The sequence below is a fragment of the Aulostomus chinensis genome, chromosome 14, assembly GCF_037954235.1.
Source record: "Aulostomus chinensis isolate RoL2024-O1b breed Wild chromosome 14, RoL_Achi_v1.0, whole genome shotgun sequence".
In the NCBI taxonomy this organism is placed as follows: domain Eukaryota; kingdom Metazoa; phylum Chordata; class Actinopteri; order Syngnathiformes; family Aulostomidae; genus Aulostomus; species Aulostomus chinensis.
The window spans coordinates 24,777,420-24,800,791 of NC_141333.1; the positions used below are offsets into that span (position 1 = coordinate 24,777,420).

The 23,372-nt window shown below is 45.3% G+C and overlaps 2 protein-coding genes across 5 annotated transcripts; both read left to right on the forward strand.

Annotated features, from left to right (window-relative positions):
- The first annotated feature begins 277 nt into the window (after positions 1-277).
- Positions 278-15,927, forward strand: tmem45a (transmembrane protein 45a). Of its 2 annotated transcripts, none has more exons than XM_086223932.1 (6): positions 278-488; positions 12,854-13,054; positions 13,184-13,396; positions 13,941-14,125; positions 14,766-14,908; positions 14,995-15,927. In XM_086223932.1, exons 2-6 carry the CDS (start codon positions 12,859-12,861, stop codon positions 15,089-15,091), a joined length of 834 nt encoding a protein of 277 aa, XP_086080058.1. In that variant the 5' UTR covers positions 278-488; positions 12,854-12,858; the 3' UTR covers positions 15,092-15,927. The 2 variants fall into 2 exon arrangements, with proteins under 2 accessions (XP_086080058.1, XP_086080059.1); XM_086223933.1 differs by lacking the exon at positions 278-488 and adding an exon at positions 9,950-10,537.
- Positions 15,928-17,459: 1,532 nt separating this feature from the next.
- On the forward strand, positions 17,460-21,517 carry sft2d2a (SFT2 domain containing 2a). 3 transcript variants are annotated; one of them, XM_086223765.1, is made up of 9 exons: positions 17,460-17,522; positions 17,594-17,738; positions 17,818-17,907; positions 18,177-18,262; positions 18,387-18,468; positions 20,794-20,829; positions 20,901-20,959; positions 21,051-21,080; positions 21,167-21,517. In XM_086223765.1, exons 2-9 carry the CDS (start codon positions 17,673-17,675, stop codon positions 21,204-21,206), a joined length of 489 nt encoding a protein of 162 aa, XP_086079891.1. In that variant the 5' UTR covers positions 17,460-17,522; positions 17,594-17,672; the 3' UTR covers positions 21,207-21,517. The 3 variants fall into 3 exon arrangements, with proteins under 3 accessions (XP_086079891.1, XP_086079892.1, XP_086079890.1); XM_086223766.1 differs by having other exon boundaries at positions 17,496-17,593; positions 17,662-17,738; XM_086223764.1 differs by lacking the exon at positions 17,460-17,522 and having other exon boundaries at positions 17,529-17,738.
- Positions 21,518-23,372: the final 1,855 nt, after the last annotated feature.

The following is a 23,372-nucleotide window of genomic DNA, read 5'->3' on the forward strand; positions in this document are numbered from 1 at the left end:
AGCGAGGAGCTCCAGCTGTCGAGTACGTGCGGCAGCGCTCGTCACTGCCCAGCCCCAGGCCGGGCGGCCGCGTAGGACGGAAAGTAGCGGTCTCCCCCTCACGAAGACGAGCAGCGGGCGGAGTGAAAGTGCACACGTGGACACCTGAGACTGACGTGGACTTCAGCCAATTACAGCGCGCGTTGATGACGTCAGAGTAGCTCGGTCATCCAATGGGATTGTTTGAGGGGATAAAAAAAAAAAAAGCTTAAACAGTGTTTAGCCCGAAAAAAAAAACTGGAGAAAAAAAATTCAGTGAGACGAGTCTGGTCTGGAGTCTGCGGAGGAGATGTTTACTTCGCGTCCTGCCGGGGACCAGAAGAGAAAACCCTTTCCTTCTACTGGAAAGCGACCCATGTGATGGGAAAATGAAGATGATTTGATTTCGTTCTGGTTTAATATCACGTTTTGTGCAGCAACTTCTCATTTCCAGATACAAACCTGCTTAGGTAAGACACCCCCCCCTTTTTTTTTCCTGCTTTTTTTCTGTAAAGGAATTCAAAGTTTACTTGACATATATCTTTGTACATGAGGTCTCAGGCCCATCACTTCATAAAAGATAGTGTAGAACTTTTTAAGCTCTGATGTTATGGAAACTGTTACATGTAGGCTCATTCTTGTAGATTTAACCATTAAAAAAACGTCCTGGCACACATGGTGAGATATTCCGTGAGCTGCTTTTCAGTAACTGTTGAGCAGGTTGTACATTCTCTACTCACAAACTTTATAGCTCTTGTCTGCTTTAAAGCAGCATTTGAAAAATGTTTTCCTATGAAATTTGTTTTTTTCAATATGTGCAGTTGATTTTTAAGATTTTTAATTTTTAAGTCTGGTTCCCACGAGAAAGCGTAAAGGTCTATTTATAGGATCAGAATGTTTATTTCCCTTCAGTCTGTGAGGCTGCTGGCACAGGAACACTCATCTATACACCACAGAGGAAGTTTATTCACCAACAACATGCGACAAGTTCACTTCAAACTCTGCAGTCACACAGATGTTGATCACTTCAGCTGCAAAACCACACTGTTAAATAATACTGCAGTACAAAGCCTTTATACTAACTTTTAGGAGAGTAAATCGTACATTAGTGTAAAAATTAAAGCTGCAAGCAGCGTTGTTAGGGCCTGAGTGGCAGTCGCCGGCCTGAATCCAAGGGTGTCTTGGTCAAATCCCTGGGCCTTGTAGTTGAGGAGTTAGAAGCCTGAGTCTGATCAGAGAGTGAGAGCAGAGCTGAGAGCTGGCCCTTTAAGAACCCCTCCCCCACTGCTCTGTCTCTGATCTGTGCTAGAGTGAGAGCAGAGCTGAGAGCTGGCCCTTTAAGAACCCCTCCCCACTGCTCTGTCTTTGATCTGTGCTAGAGTGAGAGCAGAGCTGAGAGCTGGCCCTTTAAGAACCCCTCCCCCACTGCTCTGTCTTTGATCTGTGCTAGAGTGAGAGCAGAGCTGAGAGCTGGCCCTTTAAGAACCCCTCCCCCACTGCTCTGTCTTTGATCTGTGCTAGAGTGAGAGCAGAGCTGAGAGCTGGCCCTTTAAGAACCCCTCCCCTACTGCTCTGTCTTTGATCTGTGCTAGAGTGAGAGCAGAGCTGAGAGCTGGCCCTTTAAGAACCCCTCCCCCACTGCTCTGTGTTTGATCTGTGCTAGAGTGAGAGCAGAGCTGAGAGCTGGCCCTTTAAGAACCCCTCCCCCACTGCTCTGTCTTTGATCTGTGCTAGAGTGAGAGCAGAGCTGAGAGCTGGCCCTTTAAGAACCCCTCCCCCACTGCTCTGTCTTTGATCTGTGCTAGAGTGAGAGCAGAGCTGAGAGCTGGCCCTTTAAGAACCCCTCCCCTACTGCTCTGTCTTTGATCTGTGCTAGAGTGAGAGCAGAGCTGAGAGCTGGCCCTTTAAGAACCCCTCCCCCACTGCTCTGTCTTTGATCTGTGCTAGAGTGGAGAGCAGAGCTGAGAGCTGGCCCTTTAAGAACCCCTCCCCCACTGCTCTGTCTTTGATCTGTGCTAGAGAGAGAGCAGAGCTGAGAGCTGGCCCTTTAAGAACCCCTCCCCACTGCTCTGTCTTTGATCTGTGCTAGAGTGGAGAGCAGAGCTGAGAGCTGGCCCTTTAAGAACCCCTCCCCCACTGCTCTGTCTTTGATCTGTGCTAGAGTGAGAGCAGAGCTGAGAGCTGGCCCTTTAAGAACCCCTCCCCCACTGCTCTGTCTCTGATCTGTGCTAGAGTGAGAGCAGAGCTGAGAGCTGGCCCTTTAAGAACCCCTCCCCCACTGCTCTGTCTTTGATCTGTGCTAGAGTGAGAGCAGAGCTGAGAGCTGGCCCTTTAAGAACCCCTCCCCACTGCTCTGTCTTTGATCTGTGCTAGAGTGGAGAGCAGAGCTGAGAGCTGGCCCTTTAAGAACCCCTCCCCCACTGCTCTGTCTTTGATCTGTGCTAGAGTGGAGAGCAGAGCTGAGAGCTGGCCCTTTAAGAACCCCTCCCCCACTGCTCTCTGCTGTCTGTGTCAGAGTGGAGAGAGAGGAGGATTGTGACTTTTTTAATTTGTCAAAATCAAATAGCTCTGCATATGTTGGGCAAAAGTGGAGCACAATACCATATTTTTGTAGGGATTTTTGTCAGGAATGCAGTGGTGTGTATTTTGAGGCTGTGGGAGTTTTAGTTTACATGTGAGAAGCGAGTGTTTGAGAGTATGTTCCATGAGAAGAGAGGTTCCCCATTGGTTTCCATTGTAAGGTGAAAAGTGTAAAAAGTGTCTCCCCCACTTTGAGGGCTTATAAAACTCAAACCGTTTACACTTTATAAAAACTTTTAACAACTTGTAATCAGCAGAGTTTGGAGAGTCACGTATTAAGCTTTGGAAGCGATACCATGAACGCCCTCGGAGGAGAGAGCGTTTGTTCGGGGCGCAAAATTGTCCAAAACTGGACATTCGTGTCCAAATTGTGGACGTCCTGTTAGAGTTAGGTCAGGGGTGTCTGTGAAGGATTTGTCCATCTTGATGAGACGAATTAAAGGGTGTTGTTCCCATGTCTGTAGGACATTCCTACAGGCCGTGGCGTGTTTTTTTTTGTGTATCTAGGTGGCGCTATTGAGTAGAGTGCTGCTTTTTTTTTTAATTATCGAATTTTGTGCCGCACCCGATGTGTGTACTAAATTTGGTGAGTTTTCGAGCGTGTTTAGGGGGTCAAATTGACTTTTGAAGTGGCGAGTCTTCGCCCCGGAGGACCTCCGGGCTGTAACAATTATTGTTTAGTCACTCAAAAGAAGATTAATCACCAACTGTAAGTGATTGATCTTTCCAGTTTTAATTTTTTTTAAGTCATTTGCTGGTTCCAGACTCTCAGTATCAATATTTGCTGCTTTTTTGACAGAAAAATGAAATGTTTTGGGGGTTTTGAACTGTTGAAGCCAATTGCAGACGCTGCTTCGGTCTCTGGGAAAATGTGACGAGCATTTTCAGATGTGTGTGGCAGGTTACTGATGAAGTGAGTCATCGATTATTCTTGGAAATAATTGTCAGGTTAATCGATGGTGAAAGTCTTTGTCAGTTGCAGCCTTATTTTGCAGCAGAAGTTCTCAATGTGCAGGGAAAATAACTGCATCTTTATTATTGGTGAACTCATCGGTTGTAATTTAATGTTGCAGTTGGTCTTCATGGCCTTTGTACACAATATTTTTCCAACTTATCAAGTTTTGTTAGATAAAAATTTTACATCTGAAAAGTAACTATCTGTTGAGTAACTGAGTACCAACCTGCTCGCAACCTCTGAGTGTGATTAAACGCGCCTTTATTCAATCAAACCTTTAATATGAAGGCATACAGGAACCGTGGATATCAGGGATGAGGTGGCACACAAACATTGGCATCTCTAGCAAATGCAACCAAACGCTGAGGCATCGAGTAGCACTGGAGTGAGAGTGAGAGAGGCTGATCGCCATGGCGACTGAAGTGTTTTCCTCAGACACAGATGAGCTCAGTTTGATTTGTCAGACAATCCAGTTGAATTGAGTGCCCTCTTTCAAAAGGTTGCTTTTGTTGCCGGCCATAGTATTGTCCGTCATCTCCATCACAACCACCTCTCCTCCCCGTCCTCGAATTCTCTGCTCACTGTTGGCGCTGATTTGCTCCCAGGGTCTAAAAAGCATCAATGAAGGAGTGTGAAAGCAAACAGGTTAAAAAGCCTCTTTAGAAAATATTTATATTAACAGTGAAATCATGAGGACGTGGACAAAGACTGAGTCCACCCCACTTACTTTGAGATGCTGATCTGTTTGTTTTTAAATTATTATTTTAAAGGCTGCAAGACAAATAGATTTTGCCAATATTTACAGATATTGATATTTTATTGTCACGATTTTGAAAAATAACAAGCTCATATGATACTTGAATTTTGTACATCATGGAAAACACATGTAAAGATTGTGAAACAAATGTCGGCCATCGGACTGAAAATTCCTGCCAAAACTGACGGCGTCCATACTATCAAATGTGCTTGATTATTTTATTTGGTGGAACTTTTATCCTCTTTAGAAAATAACTACTTTAGGATCAGACACCAGATAGTGATGCAATATAATATCGGCGTGTCAGCAGTATTAGCAGATAATGGTCTATATGAGTCCAAGGCTCTGCTAATATCATCAACAATGAGAAAACCATGTTGTAAATATACAATTGATGGGGTTTCCCAAATGTTTTGGAAGTAAAGGAAAACATTTCACATTCTCAACATTTACATGATAGTTTTCAGTATGTACAAGATGTGAATATCATAAAAGCTTCAATTTATGCAGGTAAAATCAGTAAATATCTACCACTGGCCAAATCAGTAGTAAAAATACTGGCATATTGAATATTTGGAATACATCGTGGCATCTCTGCCACCAGGCCTGCCCCGTGACGACCGCACACACAACTCAGATGCTGCTTTAACTGTCAAAGACATGATGAGTGACCATCACAAATAAAGAATGAAAAATGTACTGCTCGTGCTAAAACTTTCCTGTGAGGTTTTGACTTTATACTTTTTAAACCACATTCTAAATAAAAAAAAAATAGAATCATGTTTTACGATTGTTAGTTTATGATGAAAGCATTAGTTTAACTGCAACACCGCATTGTACTGCTTTTTTCAGTGCAGTTTAATTGGTAAATGAGCGAAAGTAAAAAGTCCCTCCACGTGTACACTCTCAGTTCTTGGGAGGACAGCTTAAGGGTCGTCACCAGGACAAACACACTAATTATGTCTGATGACATTGTTAAACTAAATTGCAGCCACTCCTCCACCTTTCCCCTCTCATTACCTCCACCAAGGAGGCTGGGTTTTCAGCACAGCCTGTTTGCCTGACTGGCAGCAGGAAAAAAAACGTCATGAAAGGAGGCGCATGACTGACAGAGGAAAGTGACAGAATTAATTTCTTTCACTGTGTAACATTGCAGGATGAGGAATATTTGGTGAAGTACTTGAATTCCTCTGGAAATATTAGATTCACCAATTATATTTATATTTATCTGGAAATATGTCTAGGCCCCCCCAGCCCACCCGCAACCCTTAACGGATAAGCGGTATAGAAAATGGATGGATGGATGGAAATACCAACACCAAGGTCTGGATTGGCACATTCCTAATATCAAGAAATAAATGATGATTTTAGTGACTAGCGAAGGCTGTGGTGGAGGACTAAACTCTAGTAGTGATGCATGATATTGGATAGTTTGTCAATAATTTATATACATATATATATTTGAAACTTGTCTGGCTGATTATGTATACTATATCCACTCTTCTCCCTGCCTAACTGCAAAGATCATCAGGTCTCTTCTGTAGTTAAATTCACAAATTCTTCATCTTCGTCTTCCTCTGCTTATCCGGGTCTGGGTCGCAGGGGCAGCAGCCTCAGCAAGGAAGCCTAGATTGTCCTCTCCCCAGCCACTTCCACCAGCTCTTCTGGGGGAATCCCAAGGCGTTCCCAGGCCAGCCGAGAGATATAATCCCTCCAGTGTGTCTGGGGTCGGCCCCGATGCCTCCTCCTGGTTGGACATACCTAGAACACCTCCCGAGGGAGGCGTCCAGGAGTCGTCCTCACCAGATGCCCGAACCACCTCAACTGACTCCTCTCAACATTTGAGGAGCAGCGGCTCTACTCTGAGTCCCCCCTGAATGACCGAGCCTCTCACCCTGTCCCGAAGGGAGAGCCCATCCACCCTGTGGAGGAAACTCATTTTGGCCGCTTGTATTCGGGATCTTGTTCTTTCAGTCATTACCCAAAGGTCATGACCATAGGTGAGGGCTGGAACGTAGATTGACAGGTAAATCAAGAGCTTAGCCTTTCAGCTAAGCTTCCTCTTTACCACAACGGACCGGTTTAGCTTCCGCATCACTGTGGACACCACCCCAATACACCTGTCAATCTCCTGCTCCATCTTTCCTTCACTCGTGAACAAGATCCTGAGAAACTTTTCACCTGACACCTGAGGCAGGACCCCCCCCCCCCCCCCCCCTTGTCTGGCTGAGGACCATGGCCTCAGATTTGGAGGTGCAGATTCTCATCCCTGCAGCTTCACATTCGGCTGCAAACTGCCCCAGCAGGAGCTGGAGGTTGTGGCTTGATGGAGCTAAGAGGACCACGTCATCCGCAAAAAGCAGAGAGTTATGAACAGAACCGGTGACAAAGGGCAGCCTTGGCAGAATCCGACCCTCACTGGGAATAAGTCCAATTTACTGTCGGCAACGCGGACCAGACTCTCACTCCTCCAGTAGAGAGACTGAATAGCCCTTTGTCAGGGGTCATCCACCCCATACTCCCAGTGTACCCCCCACAGGGTGCTCCTGGGAACACGGTCATAAGCCTTTTCCAAATCCACAAAGCACGCGTGGACTGGTTGGGCAAACTCCCATGCCCCCTCTAGCACCCTAGCGAGGGTGAAGAGCTGATCCACTGTTCCATGGCCGGGATGAAAACCACATTGCTCCTCCTCAATCTGAGGTTTGACTATCGCCCTGACCCTCCTCTCCAGTAGACTGGCATAGACCTTTCCAGAGAGAATGAGGAGTGTGATCCCCTGATAGTTGGAATACACCCTCTGGTCCCCTTTCTTAAAGATGTGGACCACCATCCTGGTCTGCCACTACACAGGCAACGCCCACAATGACCATGCAATGTTGTAGATATGTGTCAACCAAGACAGCCTGACAACATCCGGAGTCTTGAGATACCCAAAGCAGATCTCATCCACTCCCGGAGCTCTGCCACTGTGTAGTTGTTTCACTGCCTCAGTGACTTCTGCTCCGAAGATTGAATGACTCCCCCAATTCTGTTCCCTCTATGGAATACATGTTGGTGGGATTGAGCAGTTCCTCAAAGTATTCCTTCCACCATCCAATTATCTCCCCAGTTGACGTCAGCAGCCTCTGTCCCCACTGTAAACAGTGTGGGCAAGTTGCCGCCTTCCCCCCCCTGAGGTGATGGACGGTTTGCTTGAACCTTTTCCACTGATAGCCAATATCCATGGCCTCATCAAACTCCTCCCACGCCCGTTTTTGCCTCAGTGACTGCCATGGCTGCATCCTGCTTGGCCTGCCGGTACCAGCCAGCTGCCTCTGGAGACCCACAGACCAGCCATGCCCTGTAGGCCTCCTTCTTCAGCCTGAAGGCTCCCCTCACCTCTGATTTCCACCTGCGGGATTGGGATTACCGCCTCGACTAGCCCCAGCAGCCTTACGGTCACAGCTCACAACAGCCGCCTCGACAATGGCAGAGCAGAATATGGTCCATTCGGACTCTATTTCCCCCACTGCCTCCAGGATGCAGTCAAAGCTCTGCCGGAGGTGGGACTTGAAGGTCATCCCGACAGGCTCTTCCAGCAGGCGTTCCCAGCAAACCCTCACGACTCGTTTTGGCCTACCAGGTCTGCGCAATATCTTTCCCTGCCATCTGATCCAACTCACCACCAGATGGTGATCAGTTGACAGCTCAGCCCCTCTCTTCACCCGAGTGTCGATCACAGATTTATGACCTAGGATGTCCTGGTGCCACATGCACTGATGGACATCCTTATGTTCGAACATGGTGTTAGTTATGGACAAACTGCGATTCGCACAGAAGTCTAATAACTGCACACCACTCAGGTTCAGGTCGGGCCTGCCGTTCCCCAAATCACCCCCCTCCAGGTCACGTTGTCATTGCCCACAAGGGCGCTGAAGTCCCCTAGAAGGACAATGGAGTCCCCAGTTGGGGCACCATCCAGCCCCCTTCCCAGGGACTCCAAAAAGCGTGCATACTCTACCTGCATGCTGCCCAACCAGTCCATGCGTGCTTTTGTGGATTTGGAGCAGGCTTATGACAGCTTCTGCTTTTAGGCGTATAAGCGCAGACAACAGTCAGGACCCGTTCCTGACCTGAAGGCACAGGGAAGCAAACATTTCATCCACCAGGGTAAACCCCAATGTACAGGCAGAGTCTGGGGGCTATCAAAAAGCCCACTCCAGCCCTCCACCTCTCACCCAGAGCAACTCCACTGAAGGAGAGAGTCCAACCCCTCTCAAGGACTTGGGTTCTGGACCGGGAGCTATGTGTCGAGGTGAGGCCGACTATATCTAGCCGGTAACGCTCAACCTCTTCCACCAGCTCCGGCTCCTTCCCCGCCAAAGCGTTGACATTCCATATCCCAAAAGCCAGCTTTCATGTCTGGGGATCAGACTGCCAAGGCCCCTTCCTTGGTCTGCTGCCCAAACCACACTGCACCGGACCCTTCTGGTTCCTCCTGCGGGCGGTGGGTCCACAGGGGAAGGAGCCCATGTAACCTGCTCGTGTTGGGCCCAGCCGGACCCCATGGGCTAAGGCTCAGCCACTAAGCGCTTGCCCATGGGCCACGCTCCAGGGCAGGGCCCTCAGTAACCGTCCAGGCTGGGTACACTGACTCCTTGATTTCCTTCCCATGAGGGGTCTTTTGAACCGTTTTTTGTCTGGCCCTTCGCCTAGGACCAGTCTGCCTTGAGTGACCGTATCAGGGGCAAAATGCCCCTGACAGCTTAGCTTCGAGGGTCCATAGGGCACTCAGACTCCTCCACCATAATAAGATGATGGTTCCAGGAAGAGAAATTCACTAATTATTATGCTTAAAGTCTTATCGTGATTGTTCCCCAGCAGAAGATAGATTATGCAGAAATGTGACTATATATTAACAACTGTGCAAAATATTATTTAGTTATGTAGGTTGTGTAGAAAATGGTGTGTTTATTTTATGACCACTCTTATAAATATGTGTTAAGACTGATCCTAAACAGACTTTATGGCGCTCTCCCTGAAACAAACATAACAACCGGAGTCATTTTTTTTCTATTGTACAAGTTAAAGGTAAACAGAGCCTCTGTCCATGTAGATCATGTGATCTGATCTGGACAACTGTCAGGTTACTGGATTTACAGAAACCTGAGACTTACTGAGGTGACATCAGGAACGAGCTTGTCAGTGTTGCTGTTAATGACTGCTTGTAACTCTGGTAAGTTATCTTCAAATCCACATCGGTCAAATAACACAGACTGGAGCTCTTTATCTCTGTTGTCGACACTAACAAAACAGACTGACTTTTTGTGCTCAGCTGCTCTCAGGTCACACAGCAGTGGATGATGACCTCATCAGAGTGTGCACAGCATCTCTCGCACCGGGGACATGATGGCGAGCATTCAATCAAGGAAATAGAAGCCTGATGTTATTATACTTATCTGTTAGTCATATTTACAGATATCAGTTTGGAGGTTAACACAGCATACTTGCAAAAATGTGCCCATAATATACTGAATCTTCATCACAGTGGAAGATACTTTGAAATACCTGAAAGTTAGAGCTATGGCCCGAACATAGACCTTCTCTCTCAGACTCCCTCAGACCAACAAGCCTTGAAGCATCACAGCGGTTTCTGGTGTCATGGAGATTCTTTATTTTCTGCTCATCAGCCTTCCGCTGTCTTCGTCATACAAGTCGTGAATCTTTGTTAGCTCATCACATTGATTTTTAATTAGTACATCAAAACTTTGTGGTGAAAAAAGGAATTTTGTGTACATTTTTAAAATTATTGCATCAACTCAAAACCCCATTTTTCCCTTTTCGCTCATAAATGCATTTACATTTGATTTGAAGAATAAAAACCCTTTGGTTCAGGGGACTGAGTTCCCTTGCCATCTACACAATCTAATCCTCAATCAATCAATCATCCATCCATCCATTTTCTAACACTTATAAGGGTTAGGGTTAGGAGCTTGAACCTGGAACCTTATTGCTGTGGGGCAACAATGCTAACCACTGCACCACCGTGCCACCTATCAATCAATCAATCAATCAATCAATCAATCAATCAATCAATCAATCAATCTGTATCCCCAACTGGGGTTGGCGAGAGCGGTCGCACTCCTCCTCTCTCCTCCTTTTTCCTCCTTTATGTCTTATCTCTATCTTGTCTCAACTTCTATCTCAACTTGGCTGTGAACTCTCCACTTCAAAACTACTATTGGGTAAGTATGGAATTGATCAGCTGGTCTCTCAACGCTATTGACACCATAATTTCAACAAGGAAATCAGGACCAGGGGAACCTGCCTGCACGGACGGAACTCACCCTGCAGGCTATGTCTTCGATTCCTGAGGAAGCTGGCGTGTAGCATGTTTGACGCCTCTCTCTGTTGAGGATATCGAGGACCTCTACTTGTTTGGATTCATGGTTGCGGGGCTTCTCCACCTCAGACTTGGAGGTGCCCTCACATACCGCAAAATTGGCAAGACGACGGCTGCCACCAAATCTGGATCTCCAAACCTGCCCATCATTATTAATGAGGTTGGCAAAGCGGTGCAACAACTGACTGTGTTAGTTCATGAACTGAAACGCAAAGTGGAAACCAACTCGGAGGAGTTGATCGCTCTGTGGAGAGGCTGATGCTGAGGACCACAAAAATATAGCATAATATGAATTTGAATTGGACTGTAAGAGAAGACCGATTGGAATGTGTGCTCCTCTGCCCCAAATCCAAACATGGCAGTCTTATCAGCTACTGAAGAACATCTGCTCCATTGTTTATCCTCCAGGAGAATTCCACCTGTGTTGTTGATGCAAAACTGCACGCACTTCCCCTGCTCCTGACCTCCCCCATCCTCTCCACCCTTTTCCCCCAAGCCATCCTGCCTCTGCCCTCTCCACCTCCTTGGGGTGGCAGCGCTGAGACATTGGCTGCAGCCTCAATCAATCAATCTTTATTTATATAGCGCCAAATCACAACAAAAGACATCTCAAGGCGCTTTACACAATAAGCAGGTCTAGAACCTTACTCTTTAAGTCAGATGAAAGAGACCCAACATTCCCACATGAGCAAGCACTTGGTGATGGTGGTGAGAAAAACTCCCTTTTAACAGGAAGAAACCTCAGGCAGAACCTGGCTCAGAGTGAGTGGCCATCCGCCTTGGCTGGTTGGGGTTGAGAGGGGGAGGAGAGAGATGGGGCTGAGGGTGGAGAGGAGAGAGGGATGGGGGGCAAGGGGATAAGAGGAGAGAGGGATGGATGGGTAGAAAGGAGAGAAACACAGGGCCAAGACTAGAGGGTAGTTGGTCCAGGACAGGAAGCGATCAACCCAACATCTACAGCTCCAGTGTCTACAGCCCCAGGTGACCTGCAGGGCGAGAGAGCACAGACAACTCCGGGGAAGAAGTTTAGGTTAATGGATGCATTGATACATGCAAATGTTTTGGATAAAGATTAATAGAAACAGAGAGGAGGAGAAAGCTCAGTGCATCATAGGAGTCCCCCGGTAGTCTAAATCTATAGCAGCATAACCTAGGAGCTGGTCCAAGATAAGCCTGACTGGCCCCAACTATGAGGTTTAGTGAAAACAAAGGTTTTAAACCTACTCTTAAATGCAGAGAGGGTGTCTGCCCCCAGACCGAAATTGGAAGATGGTTCCACAGGAGTGGATCCTGATACCTGAACGCTCTGCCTCCCATTCTGCTTTTAGAGACACTAGGAACTACAAGTAGACCTGCATGCTGGGAGCATAGTGCTCTGGTCGGTTCATAAGAAACAATGAGCTCTTTCAGATAGGATGGAGTCTGACCATTAAGGGCTTTAAAAATGAGGAAAAGGATTGCAAACTCTACTCTGGATTTTAGTGGAAGCCAGTGCAGCGGAAGTAAGACAGGGATGAAATGGTCTCTCTTCCTAGTTCCTGTCAGCACATGCGGCTGCATTCTGGACCAGCTGCAGAGTCTTTAACGACTTGTTAGTGCAGCTTGATAATAAAGAATTACAAGAGTCCAGCCCAAAAGTAACAAATGCATGGACTAGTTTCTCAGCATCACCTTGAGACAGAATGTTTTTAATTACTGAGATATTGCGTTGATGAAAAAAGGCAGTCATAGAAATTTCTTTGATGTGGGAACTGAAGGACAAATCCTGATCAAATAGAACTCCTAGGTTCCTAACAGTGCTGCTGGAGGCCATAGTGATGCCACCCAGAGCAGTAGTATCACTAGATAATGTGTCCCTAAGGTGTTTGGGGCCAAGGACAATAAGTTCTGTTTTATCAGAGTTTAACTGTAAAAAATTAAATGTCATCCAGGCCTTTATGTCTGTAAAGCATGCCTGTAGTTTAGATAACGGTTGGCCCTCATCCGGCTTTATTGATAAATATAATTGAGTATCATCTGCGTAACAATGGAAATTTATGGTGTTTCTGGATAATATGACCTAAAGGAATCATATATAAAGTGAAGAGTATCGGCCCAAGCACTGAACCTTGGGGAACACCGTGTCTTCATGCCCTGTCTGTTTTTTCCCATGATTCAGGTGACATGGGGAGCTTCGCGGGCCATGTACTCCCTGGAAGCTTCTTCCTAGTAGCTGGACTGTGGTGGACAGCAAAGTACTCACTATGGCACACCACCCGCAAGAACAAGAATTTAGGCTCCACTCGGCTCGCCAGCAGAGCGTCACAGCGCCGCCTGGAGATCATCGAAAGCTCTGTCATAGTCTTCTTCTCTTGTGTTGGTAAGCCCTCACAAAGTAAGTCTGGCAAATTGAGAGAAATAAACACCTGGGTAATTTAAATTCAGACTTTCACAACAATGCACACACTAACACAAACAGGATTTAACAGTCCTGGTTTCTGTTACCCAGGGATGCTAGCAGAGCAGTTTGCAGCAGATGGACCAAAGTTACAGCTGTATGACTCGACGGAGAAAAACTGGAAACATCTGATGAACTGGCAGCATACCACCATGTACCTGTTCTTTGCACTGGCTGGCACTGTGTCTCTGATCATCCACACCACAGAAGCAGCCCCACTAGCACTGGATAGGTTAATGTTGGCTATTGCTTTCTTTAACGAGGGTAAGAAAAAAAAATCATATTGCTCATAAGTAAATTCCCTTTTTGAAAGGTCCCTCTTTCCAGTGCTGCAAGGATGATGTTTTTTTGTTTTTTTTTAGGCAAACCTAGAAACCAGCATTACTATGGCTTCCCTCAACCAAAAACCAAGACATTTTCACATTAGATTTTCCATCATTGCAGACAATAAGCTCCTTGATGAACAAAAAGTTTATGGGATTTACACATTATGTTTCACTCGATAATCTTCACAATTGAACGCGATTATGATTACTGAAGCCTAAATGCGATTGTTAGAAGTACAAGGCTAAATCTTGGCTACACCCTGGACACACGCGCCAACATCAGCAGATGAAGCTTGATGATAGAGAAGTTATCTGGAGTACAGTTTAAAAAAAAAAAGCCACACAGAAAAATCCCCATGAGTGCATGGTTATTTGGAGTGAAAACACCATTTCCCAAATACAAGAATGTCACAAATAAAGTGATAAGTGAGTGGAAATATGTTCCTCCAACTTTATTCTATCATTTTCAATTGTGCTTGCAGGCTTTCTTTTCCTCTACCACCTCCATGGCAGGGTTATGCTGGACGTCCACTTGCATCAGCTCTTGCTCTACGCCATCTTTGGCGGGGCTCTCGTTGCCTTCCAGGAGGTCTTCCACCGAGGCAACCTAATTCTAGAGCTGTTGCGCTGCACTCTCACACTCCTGCAGGGAACCTGGTTCTGGCAGGTAATGTCTGAATGTATAGATGCAATTGCTCTCAGAAGTGTGTGTGTGTGTGTGTGGGGGGGCAAGGAAGGCAATTTTATTTGTAGAGCCCGTTTTCACAAACAGTTTGTCTCAAAGGGCTTCACATGGCATCATAACAACATCCTCTGCCCTTAGACCCTCACATCCACTGAGGAAAAACTCCATAGAAAACCCTTTTAACAGGGAAAAATCTGAGAAACCTCAGGGTGAGCAACAGAGGAGGATCCCTCACCAGGAGGGACAGACGTGCAGTCGATTTTGTTACAGACAAGACAACAGTTTACATTACAAAATGTGGGAAACATGGAAATGTTAACAACCACTGAAGAAGGAAGGGGGGAGGGGCTTGAAGTATATAGAAAATGCAATGGAAAAGTCAGGACTCCAACTCTGAAAAAAATCTGCTAAGTCCAACTTGTAATTGCCACTGTATTCAGTAGTCCTCAAACCACAAGACTTGATGAATAAACATCAGTTTGCTGAAGGCGCTGTGTATTTTTCCCCGAGCAGATGCACTGTAGCGCATCTAAACTTTCACTGTCCGACTTGCAGTGCAGGTGTACCGTAGTGTGTTGGAGAAATCTGTCATAGCTAACTCTCGCCTTCCCTTTGGCTGTAGATTGGTTTTGTGCTGTACCCTCCCCGCAGCCCTGAGTGGGACCTGAAGGATCACAACAACATGATGTTTGTCACCACGTGTTACTCCTGGCATCTGGCCTTTGCCATGTTCATCGTGGGCATGCTTCATTTCACCGTCAGCTTGTGAGAAGCAGCTAACATGCACACTTCTATTAACAGCCCTCAACAGTTTGAGTTAGGGTTGACTGTGCGTTGTGCTTTCTCTGCAGTGTGGTTCGCTCCAGATTGAAGCGGACCCCTCCGGTGGAAATCGGCCTTCTGAAGTCCAGAGACAGGGATCCGGAGTCAGAAGATGAGGTCTTATAAACAGGATTGTTTTTCAGCCACAGTTAAATCAGGGATTTGATGCTTGAAATTCCACCTGCAGTACAACAGCACAAGGAAAACACATGGACAGAAAGAGGAAAAGAACATGGTCCATGTGTGCTTTACTTAAGCCTCTACCTCTGCCTCGTCAGTAACTCCCGTAGCCAAACTCTATAAATACTCAAATCGATCATTGCTATTTATTTGATTGCTGCCTAGTACTTCACATACAGTCTGTGCTGGCTTGCACTAAACTAAAGGTGACTCTTGGACGTATGACATGCTTTTCATTTGACTGCCAACATTTCTTGTCAGACAGGTGGTGATGTAGTGCCACCTTGTGTTTGAAACGGTCATTAGTGCAGCATACCTTAGGACATATTCTACTTGAAAGCATATCTTTTAAAGTTTTCCATGTTTCATGATATCAAGAAGTCCCTCATGACAGTTATAAGAATAAGAAGCTTTAAGAGTGCTCATTAAAATGTTTCAAATGTTTGGTTTTGTTATTTCATATTTTTTACTGATTGATTGCTAATTAAACACTATGGGTAGTTTCAATTTAATTCTTAAGGCTTATGCACGTTTTCTATTTCCATTCATACTTACCTGTACTTTTCCCCTACTATTTTGAATATAAGAATGTGTATTTATGAGGCACTATGAATATATATGGCCACATTTCTATGTCTGAGTAAAGCACGGCACAGATCTAACCACAGGAGTCAGCAAAGATCTCGTTGCCTCCGTCACATTTAACAGTGACACACAATTTGCATCATTAAATTTATTCTGTTTGTCCAAGCTTGAATTTTACAATAAAAAAAGGCTTTTATTCATGACAGTGGCTTCATGTGAGATTTTTCCACTTTATTAGATGAACCTTTTTGGATGTTCTTCGTGGCATAATTTCAACAAGGTGTTGGAAACATTCCTTTGATGTCTGCTCCATATTGACATGATAGCGTCATGGCTTTACATCCATGATGAAAATATCCTGTTCCACCACATCCAAAAGGTGCTCTATTGTACTGAGACGGTGGAGGCCAGTGAACTCATCGTCATGCTTATGACGCTTATGCCAGTTTGAGCTTTGTGACATGGTGCATTATTCTGCTGGACGTAGCCATCAGAAGATGGTACACTGTGGTCATAAAAGGATGGACATTACCAGCAACAATACTCAGGGAGGCTGTGGCGATTAACTGATGCTCAACTGTTGCCAAGGTGCCCAAAGTATGCCAAGGAAGTATCCCACACGCCATCACGGGCAGCCTAGACTGATGACAAGGCAGGGTGGAGCCGTGCTTTCATGTCGTTTCCACCAAATTCTGACCCAACCATTTGAATGTCAGAGCTGAAATTGAGACTCATCAGACCAGGCAATGTTTTATTGTTCAGTTTGATTGAGCCTGCAAATTGTTGCCTCAGCTTCCTGTTCTTAGCTGACAGGAGCAGCACCTGGTGTGCTCTTCTGCTGCTGGAGGCCATCTGGAGGGTATTCTGCACACCCTGGTTGTAACGAGTGGTTATTGTTGCCTTTCCATGAGCGCCCACTCTCCTCAGACCTCTCAACTGCAACTCACTGGATGGCTTCTCTTTTCGGACCATCCTCTGAAAACCTCTTGACCATGAAATCCCAATCACTCAGCAGTTTCTGATTAACTCAGACCAGCCAGTCTGGCACCAACAACCCTGTCACGTTAAAAGTCACTTAGATCCCCTCTCCCCACAGTTCTGGTGCAGGCGTGAACTTCAGCAAGCCATCCTGACCACCTCTACTTACTAAATGCAGTTGCTGCCATGGGATTGCTATTAGTGTTCACAAGCAAATGAGCAGGGGAACCTGATAAAGTGGTCGGTGAGTGTATGTTCACAGCATAAAGGCCTTGCTGTGTTTGATGAAATAAGGCATAAAATGATCAGTTTTATATTTATATTCTCAGTTTTAATTTGCTTCCGTAGTTACTGACCTTTGTGTAAACCATCACTTGATATTCTATGTAGTTATTCAATCATTCAAGCACTCCATTCGAACACTTTCATGTTTTCATGAATTTTTTATAATTTTCAATCAATTAATTAATTTCTCTTTTGATCCCCTTATTTAATTATTAACACTTACATTTACCCCGTGACCCTTAACGGAAAAGCGGTGTAGAAGATGGATGGGTAAATTTACAAAATACAATATATATCATGTCAGTATTTTGTCCCATTTAATGAATGCTCACATTATTTTAATGTCTTTTAATGCAGGTGTTATTTCATCATAGGTTAATATATTTGGCAATTTATGTTTTATGGCAATAATATAATCAAAACTTGTTCATGCTCAAGAAATAGTTCTTCCTTTCTTTCTGCGACTATTGGACCTCCCTCCTGCTTCAGCGCTCAGGTGTGACTCACCTACAATCAACCACCTGGCCAGGTAGGCAGGGAAGTTACCTGTCAACTCGCAGACTGCTGGCAGCCATGTGACGTTGGTTTACATCCTTACAGGTAAGAGGAAATCTTCTCTCGGGCTCCAGGAAACCCTCGTACTGATTGTCCATCCGTCGATGTTGAAGGGTCCTCGGCCATGGACAAGTTAAAATCGGTGCTGAGCGGCGAAGAGGCGCGTAGAGATGACCGAACAATTTTAGAGGTAAAACTAAACTCTGGCGGTAGTTTTCGTGGTTAAAGTGTAATTCAATTAAGAAATTAATGGATCATGAACTCTGCAGACGGTCAATGAGGCCTCGAGCCTCAGCTGGGCCACACGCTTGAAGGGCTTCATCGCCTGCTTTGTGGTGGGGGCAGCGTGCACTGTTCTGGTAAGCAAACATCATTTTGTCGCTCAATCATACCCCAGTGTTGTGTCCTGGTCTCCGGAGTCCCCAGTGAGAGCAGATGTCGTCTTACTGGTTGGTCTTGATCTGAGGAATGCTGATGATGTTCAGTGACGTGGTGTAGCAACCATTCCAGCCTTTTACCAGTGACTGCGCGCGCGCGCGTGTGTGTGTGTGTGTGTGTGTGTGTGTGTGTGTGTGTGTGAGACCCATAATGTGGCATCCCTTTGTCTTTCCTCCTGTGTGTTTTGCAGGGAGTGTGTGTCCTCTTCCTCCCCAAGATTGGCATCACTCTCTTCATAGTCTTTTACACTTTTGGAAACATCTGCACTCTGGGCAGGTCAGTGTGAACAAGCCCAGCGGTGTTCAGTTCTGATGGGGGCCTTGTGTTATCTGAGCAGTAGTGAGCAGTGACGTGTGCAGCGTAGTCGTGAATGCTGATCTCTTCTCCTGATGTCCAACAGTACCATGTTTCTGATGGGACCAGTCAAGCAGCTGAAAAGGATGTGTGACAAAACAAGAGCGCTGGCCACCACCATCATGATTGTGAGCACACAAACCTTAACCTCTATTATTTAACCTCATGCTGTGTTACACACACACACACACACAACTAGGGGTTGAAATTTATGTGGAACTGGATTGAAAACTGAGATCTCATGTTGTTACTTAACAAGGAAATGTACCCAATCACTAACACTCACTATACTTGGTAGTGGCCAAAGAGAGGGAAGCAATATTTGATGGCCCTGTGATATAAGATATTCCTGCACTCTGATTCTCTTGTGGCCACAAGATGTGTTTTTTGAAAAGGACCAGCACATCAGACCAGCATCTCTCCGGCGTTCAAGGAGCTCACTTAGTCCATCCCTTTTTTGTGGTCAGATGCATTATTTATTATGCACTTGATTAAGCTTATGTATCTCTAAGGAAGAAAAAAAAACTTACTGTACATTCTCACATTAGAAATCAAGGAAAACCCAACATGAGCATCCCAGCTCCTGTTACATGTGCATATGCACGTCCTCCGTCATCAGGACGCGTGGGTGTGAGACTGAAGCTGCGCTCACAGTCCCAGCCTTAATGCTGAACCCTGCTTTTAACTTAAATCGGATTCTTTTTGGTTTGGCTGTTCACTTTTTATTTATCCTGCCTCAGGTGGAGGAGTTTAAGTATCTCAGGGTCATTTTCATGAGTGAGGGTAAGATGGAGCGGGCGATTGACAGGCGGATTGGGGCGGCATCCGCAGTGTTGCGGGCGCTAAATCGGTCCATTGTGATGAAGAGGGAGCTTAGCCAAAAGGCGAGGCTCTCGATTTACCGGTCAATCTCCGTTCCAACCCTCACCTGTGGTCATGAGCTCTGGGTAATGACCAAAAGAACGAGATCGTGAATACAAGCGGCCGAAATGAGTTTCCTCCTCAGGGAGGCTGGGCTCTCCCTTAGAGACAGGGCGAGAAGCTCAGTCCTTCAGGAGGGACTCAGAGTAGAGCTGCTGCTCCTCCATGTAGAGAGGAGTCAGTTGAGGTGGTTCAGGCATCTGGTGAGGACGACTCCCTCAGGAGGTGTTCCAGGATTGCCCAACCGGGAGGAGGCCTCTGGGCTGACCCAGGACACGCTGGAGGGATTATATCTCTTGGCTGGCCTGGGAGCACCTCGGGATTCACCCAGAAGAGCTGGTGGAAGTGGCTGGGGAGAGGACAGTCTGGGCTTCCTCGCTGAGGCTGCTGCCCCTGCGACCCGGACCAACCGGATAAAGCGGAGGACAACGACGACAACGATGACTTTTTATTTTTTAAATGTGGTCCATGTTGGATTCCTGTGTGAGCTCCTCAGTCATGAACTGAACCGCACATACAAAGGAAGACTAACAGTTAAGTCACAAGTTTTCTCACAGAGGTTCCAGTCCAGGTGGTGGTGGTAACACACATATGATCTAGTTTCCTAAACTCCAATAAACTCTTAAGACAATGACGATGAAGTATCATGGAAGGAGTTATTATGATATGAGCCCTCAAGTTTTACTCGTGTTGAAGTGTTGCCATAAATACTCACCTTCCTCTCTCTCCACTGAATATCTTCACCTGAGCCACGTCCCAGGGTTTGTTTTCACTCATTGACTCCTGTCCTCCTGTGACAAATTTGCTTTGATTGATGTCAAAGTTGCATGAAATCTGATCTGACTGTTCAGACAGCAGTTGGATAGTAATAAAATCACATCAGCATCTGAGTTAGACATGTGCCTGCAGTATGAACGTAGCCTGAGAGGTGCCTTGTTCTCTCCGCTAACCCTGCTGACACCATCAGGACCAGCAGCCTGGGACACCAACCATACGTGACCTGCTGGAGTGTAAGAAGTGGCTCCACGCTGTCAGCTGACAAGGAAACATCACGGAAGGACTTTTTTTCGGTTTTAGTTATCACGGTCCTTCCCCTGTTCGCAACAAAATCCCAACTTATCGTGAGCATCATCATTTCCTTGTGTGCGTGCTAGCAGGTGGACGCCATGTGCTTCCTCTGCAGGGCGAGAGATGCTACAAACACCCTCAGGCTCAGTGGCAGGCCAGAGAGGAACACTAGGAACCTGCTGTGTATTACCACATTAAAGTGAGCTCCCTGGAAGTCTGATGTTTGGCTCTGTTTCAAGATGTTCTCATGGCAACAAAAGCCTGGGTACGAGTTATTTATGACAGCCTCTTTTCTCTCTCTGTGGCCACTCCAGAGCTCCGTACTTGATGGGGGGAAAAATAATAGGTGAACGTTGAATTTTTTGAGCAGTGCATCTTAAAATCGAGTCACTTTGTCATAATTGATAGAGAACAGCGTGTTTAATTGAACCTGTGTTCTTAATTGGTCTCATTCATTGTTCTAGACTTGTATTGTGTTGACTCTCTGCGCTGCCTTCTGGGTAAGTGAGTAACAATCACGTATGAGCAGAATTCAAACACTTACAGTCGAGTAACTGTCTTCTCCTGGCAGTGGAAGAACTTTGGGCTTGCTCTGCTATTTGTCATCTTGCAAGTTTTGGCATTTTCCTGGTGAGTCACTATTAGTCTTGAATTTTAATAAGTGTCCCTAATTGTCTCAGGATACTGTTAATTTGTGATGTAACACCTGATTTGTCTACAGGTACAGTCTTTCATACATCCCATGTGTCAGGTTTGTCATCTTTTAACCGCTTTTACCCGCCTCCGCATCTTGTCACATCCAGTCTGCTCGTCTCATCTAAACTCTTGACTTTTCAGGGAGGCCATAATGAAGATGGTGGCTATCTGCTTGAAATGAGAGCTGCCTTGCTTTCGCGCGCAGTTCAGGCTGGGTGAAGAGCCGTTTTTATGAAGAGACAGAACCAGGTGTCCTTTTGAAGCTGCTGGGACAGTTGCTAGCCTAGCGAGCTAGCCTCAGCTAGCCTGGGACTCCCCCAGCTTCACATCCCTCCTCTGTTGATAAAACACAGATTTCATGAATCTCTTATGTTCTGCTTGTGCTTTAGTGATGATTTTTTTTTTTTACATTTATTAATTACTGCTTTGTTTATAGCATTTTTAAAAACTTAATGAATGTATGTCTAATAAATATGTAAATGATCGCACAAATGCCTCCATATTTCCAACACAGAAGAATAAATGAATCCTTATCTTAGCCCTCCACTTCTTACCCATTAGATGTATAGGATGCATGAATTGTGACCATGTTATAGCCATGTAGTTCCCAGAATATAAAAGGAAAATGAGAAAAGCTCATGAACTCAAACTTCCCATTTAAATCTATCAAGTTAAACTAAAAGTTAGTTTACAAATGCATAGCCAAATGCTGGCAGACACGTGATTATCAGGTTACAGTTCAGATTGCATTGAAGTTTTAACAGGCTACATAGAGTCTTAACCTTCACACCAGTAATGGTTAATAAGTGAACACCTTTCACTTAAGTATTTTCCTCTCTTTCGTAACTTGAGTCTGTCTCATTTCACTTCTCCACATAGACACATATGTGTTTGAGAACTATAGTTTACTTTTTACAACAATGACTGTGACAGTTTCCAAAATATGATACACATTGTGTGAATATATAGAATAAACTATAAAGAAGATACATTTTCCTCTTTGTAGTTAAAGTATCCAGTAATCTGGGAGCAAAGAACTGAAAAAATTTTTTTTTTTCTGTTTTAGTGCTGTCAGTTTTATTTGTATTGTGCCAAATTACAACAAAAGTTATCTCATGACACTTAACAAGTCGAGCAGGTCCAGTACCACACTCCTTCAATGAATTTACACCCAACAATTCTCCATGAGCAAGCACATCCTGACCTAAACCAGTTTAGTGCGGTTCCTTTAATGCCAATGACACGTTCCAGTATCTGTAGAAGGATATGATGGTCAATGGTATCACAACCTGCACTAAGATCTAATCAGACCAGCACAGAGACCAGTCCCTCGTCTGATGCTAGTAGGAGGTCACTGGTAACTTTGACTAGTGCTGTTTCTGTGCTAGGATGAATCCTGAACCCTGACTGGAAATCCTCTAATAGGCTGTTGCTATGGAGAAGTCACAGAGCTGTTTAGCAACTGCTTTCTCCAGAATTTTGGAGAGAAAAGGAAGATTTAATATCTGTAGTTGGCCAAAACTTCTGGATCCAGTGTTGCTTTTTTGAGAAGGGGTTTAATTACTGCTACTTTAAAGGACTGTGGAAAGTAACCAGATAACAGCGACACATTGATCATGTCTAAGAGGGAGGTGCTAACGAGGGGTAGAGAGTCTTTGAGCAGCTTAGTGGGGATGGGGTCTAGAAGACAGGTGGATGGTTTAGAGGAGGAAATTATTGTACTGAACTCATGAAGGTCAACAGGAGAAAAGCTGTCCAGGTGTATGTCTGGTCCTCCAGCTGCCTCCTGGGGTTATGGATGACCTGGTGCCAGCTGATGAATTTTGTCACTAAGGAAGTTCATGAGGTCATTACTACACAGGGAAAAAGGAATACTTGGCTCAATAGAGCTGTGGTTCTCTGTAAGTCTGGCTACAGCACTGAAGAGGAACCTGGGGTTGTTCTTGTGTTCCTCTGCTAACGCTGAGGCGCAGGTGGCTCTGGTTCTACGAAGGGCTTTCCTATCTATTTTACGGCTATCTTGCCAGATTATATGACTCCTCCAGTTTGGTTAAAAATCACTGCTGTTAAAACTATGGTTATTCAGAACATAGTGATGTGTTGGTATTTCACTTGTATGCATGTTATAATTCTCTAAATGTTGTCATTGTTTTTATTCAACCTTTTCAGGCATATTTTTGTTATATTGGGCTGTAATAAATATTAACTTCAAAAACAGTTGAGAAAAATTAACATGTACATGTTTCCATATGTTTAAACGTGAGTTGGATGTAAGTGTAAATCATATTCTTGTTTCCTCCAGGTTTCTAGTCTTCAAACGCCAATTCCTCCAGTATCACGTGCCGTG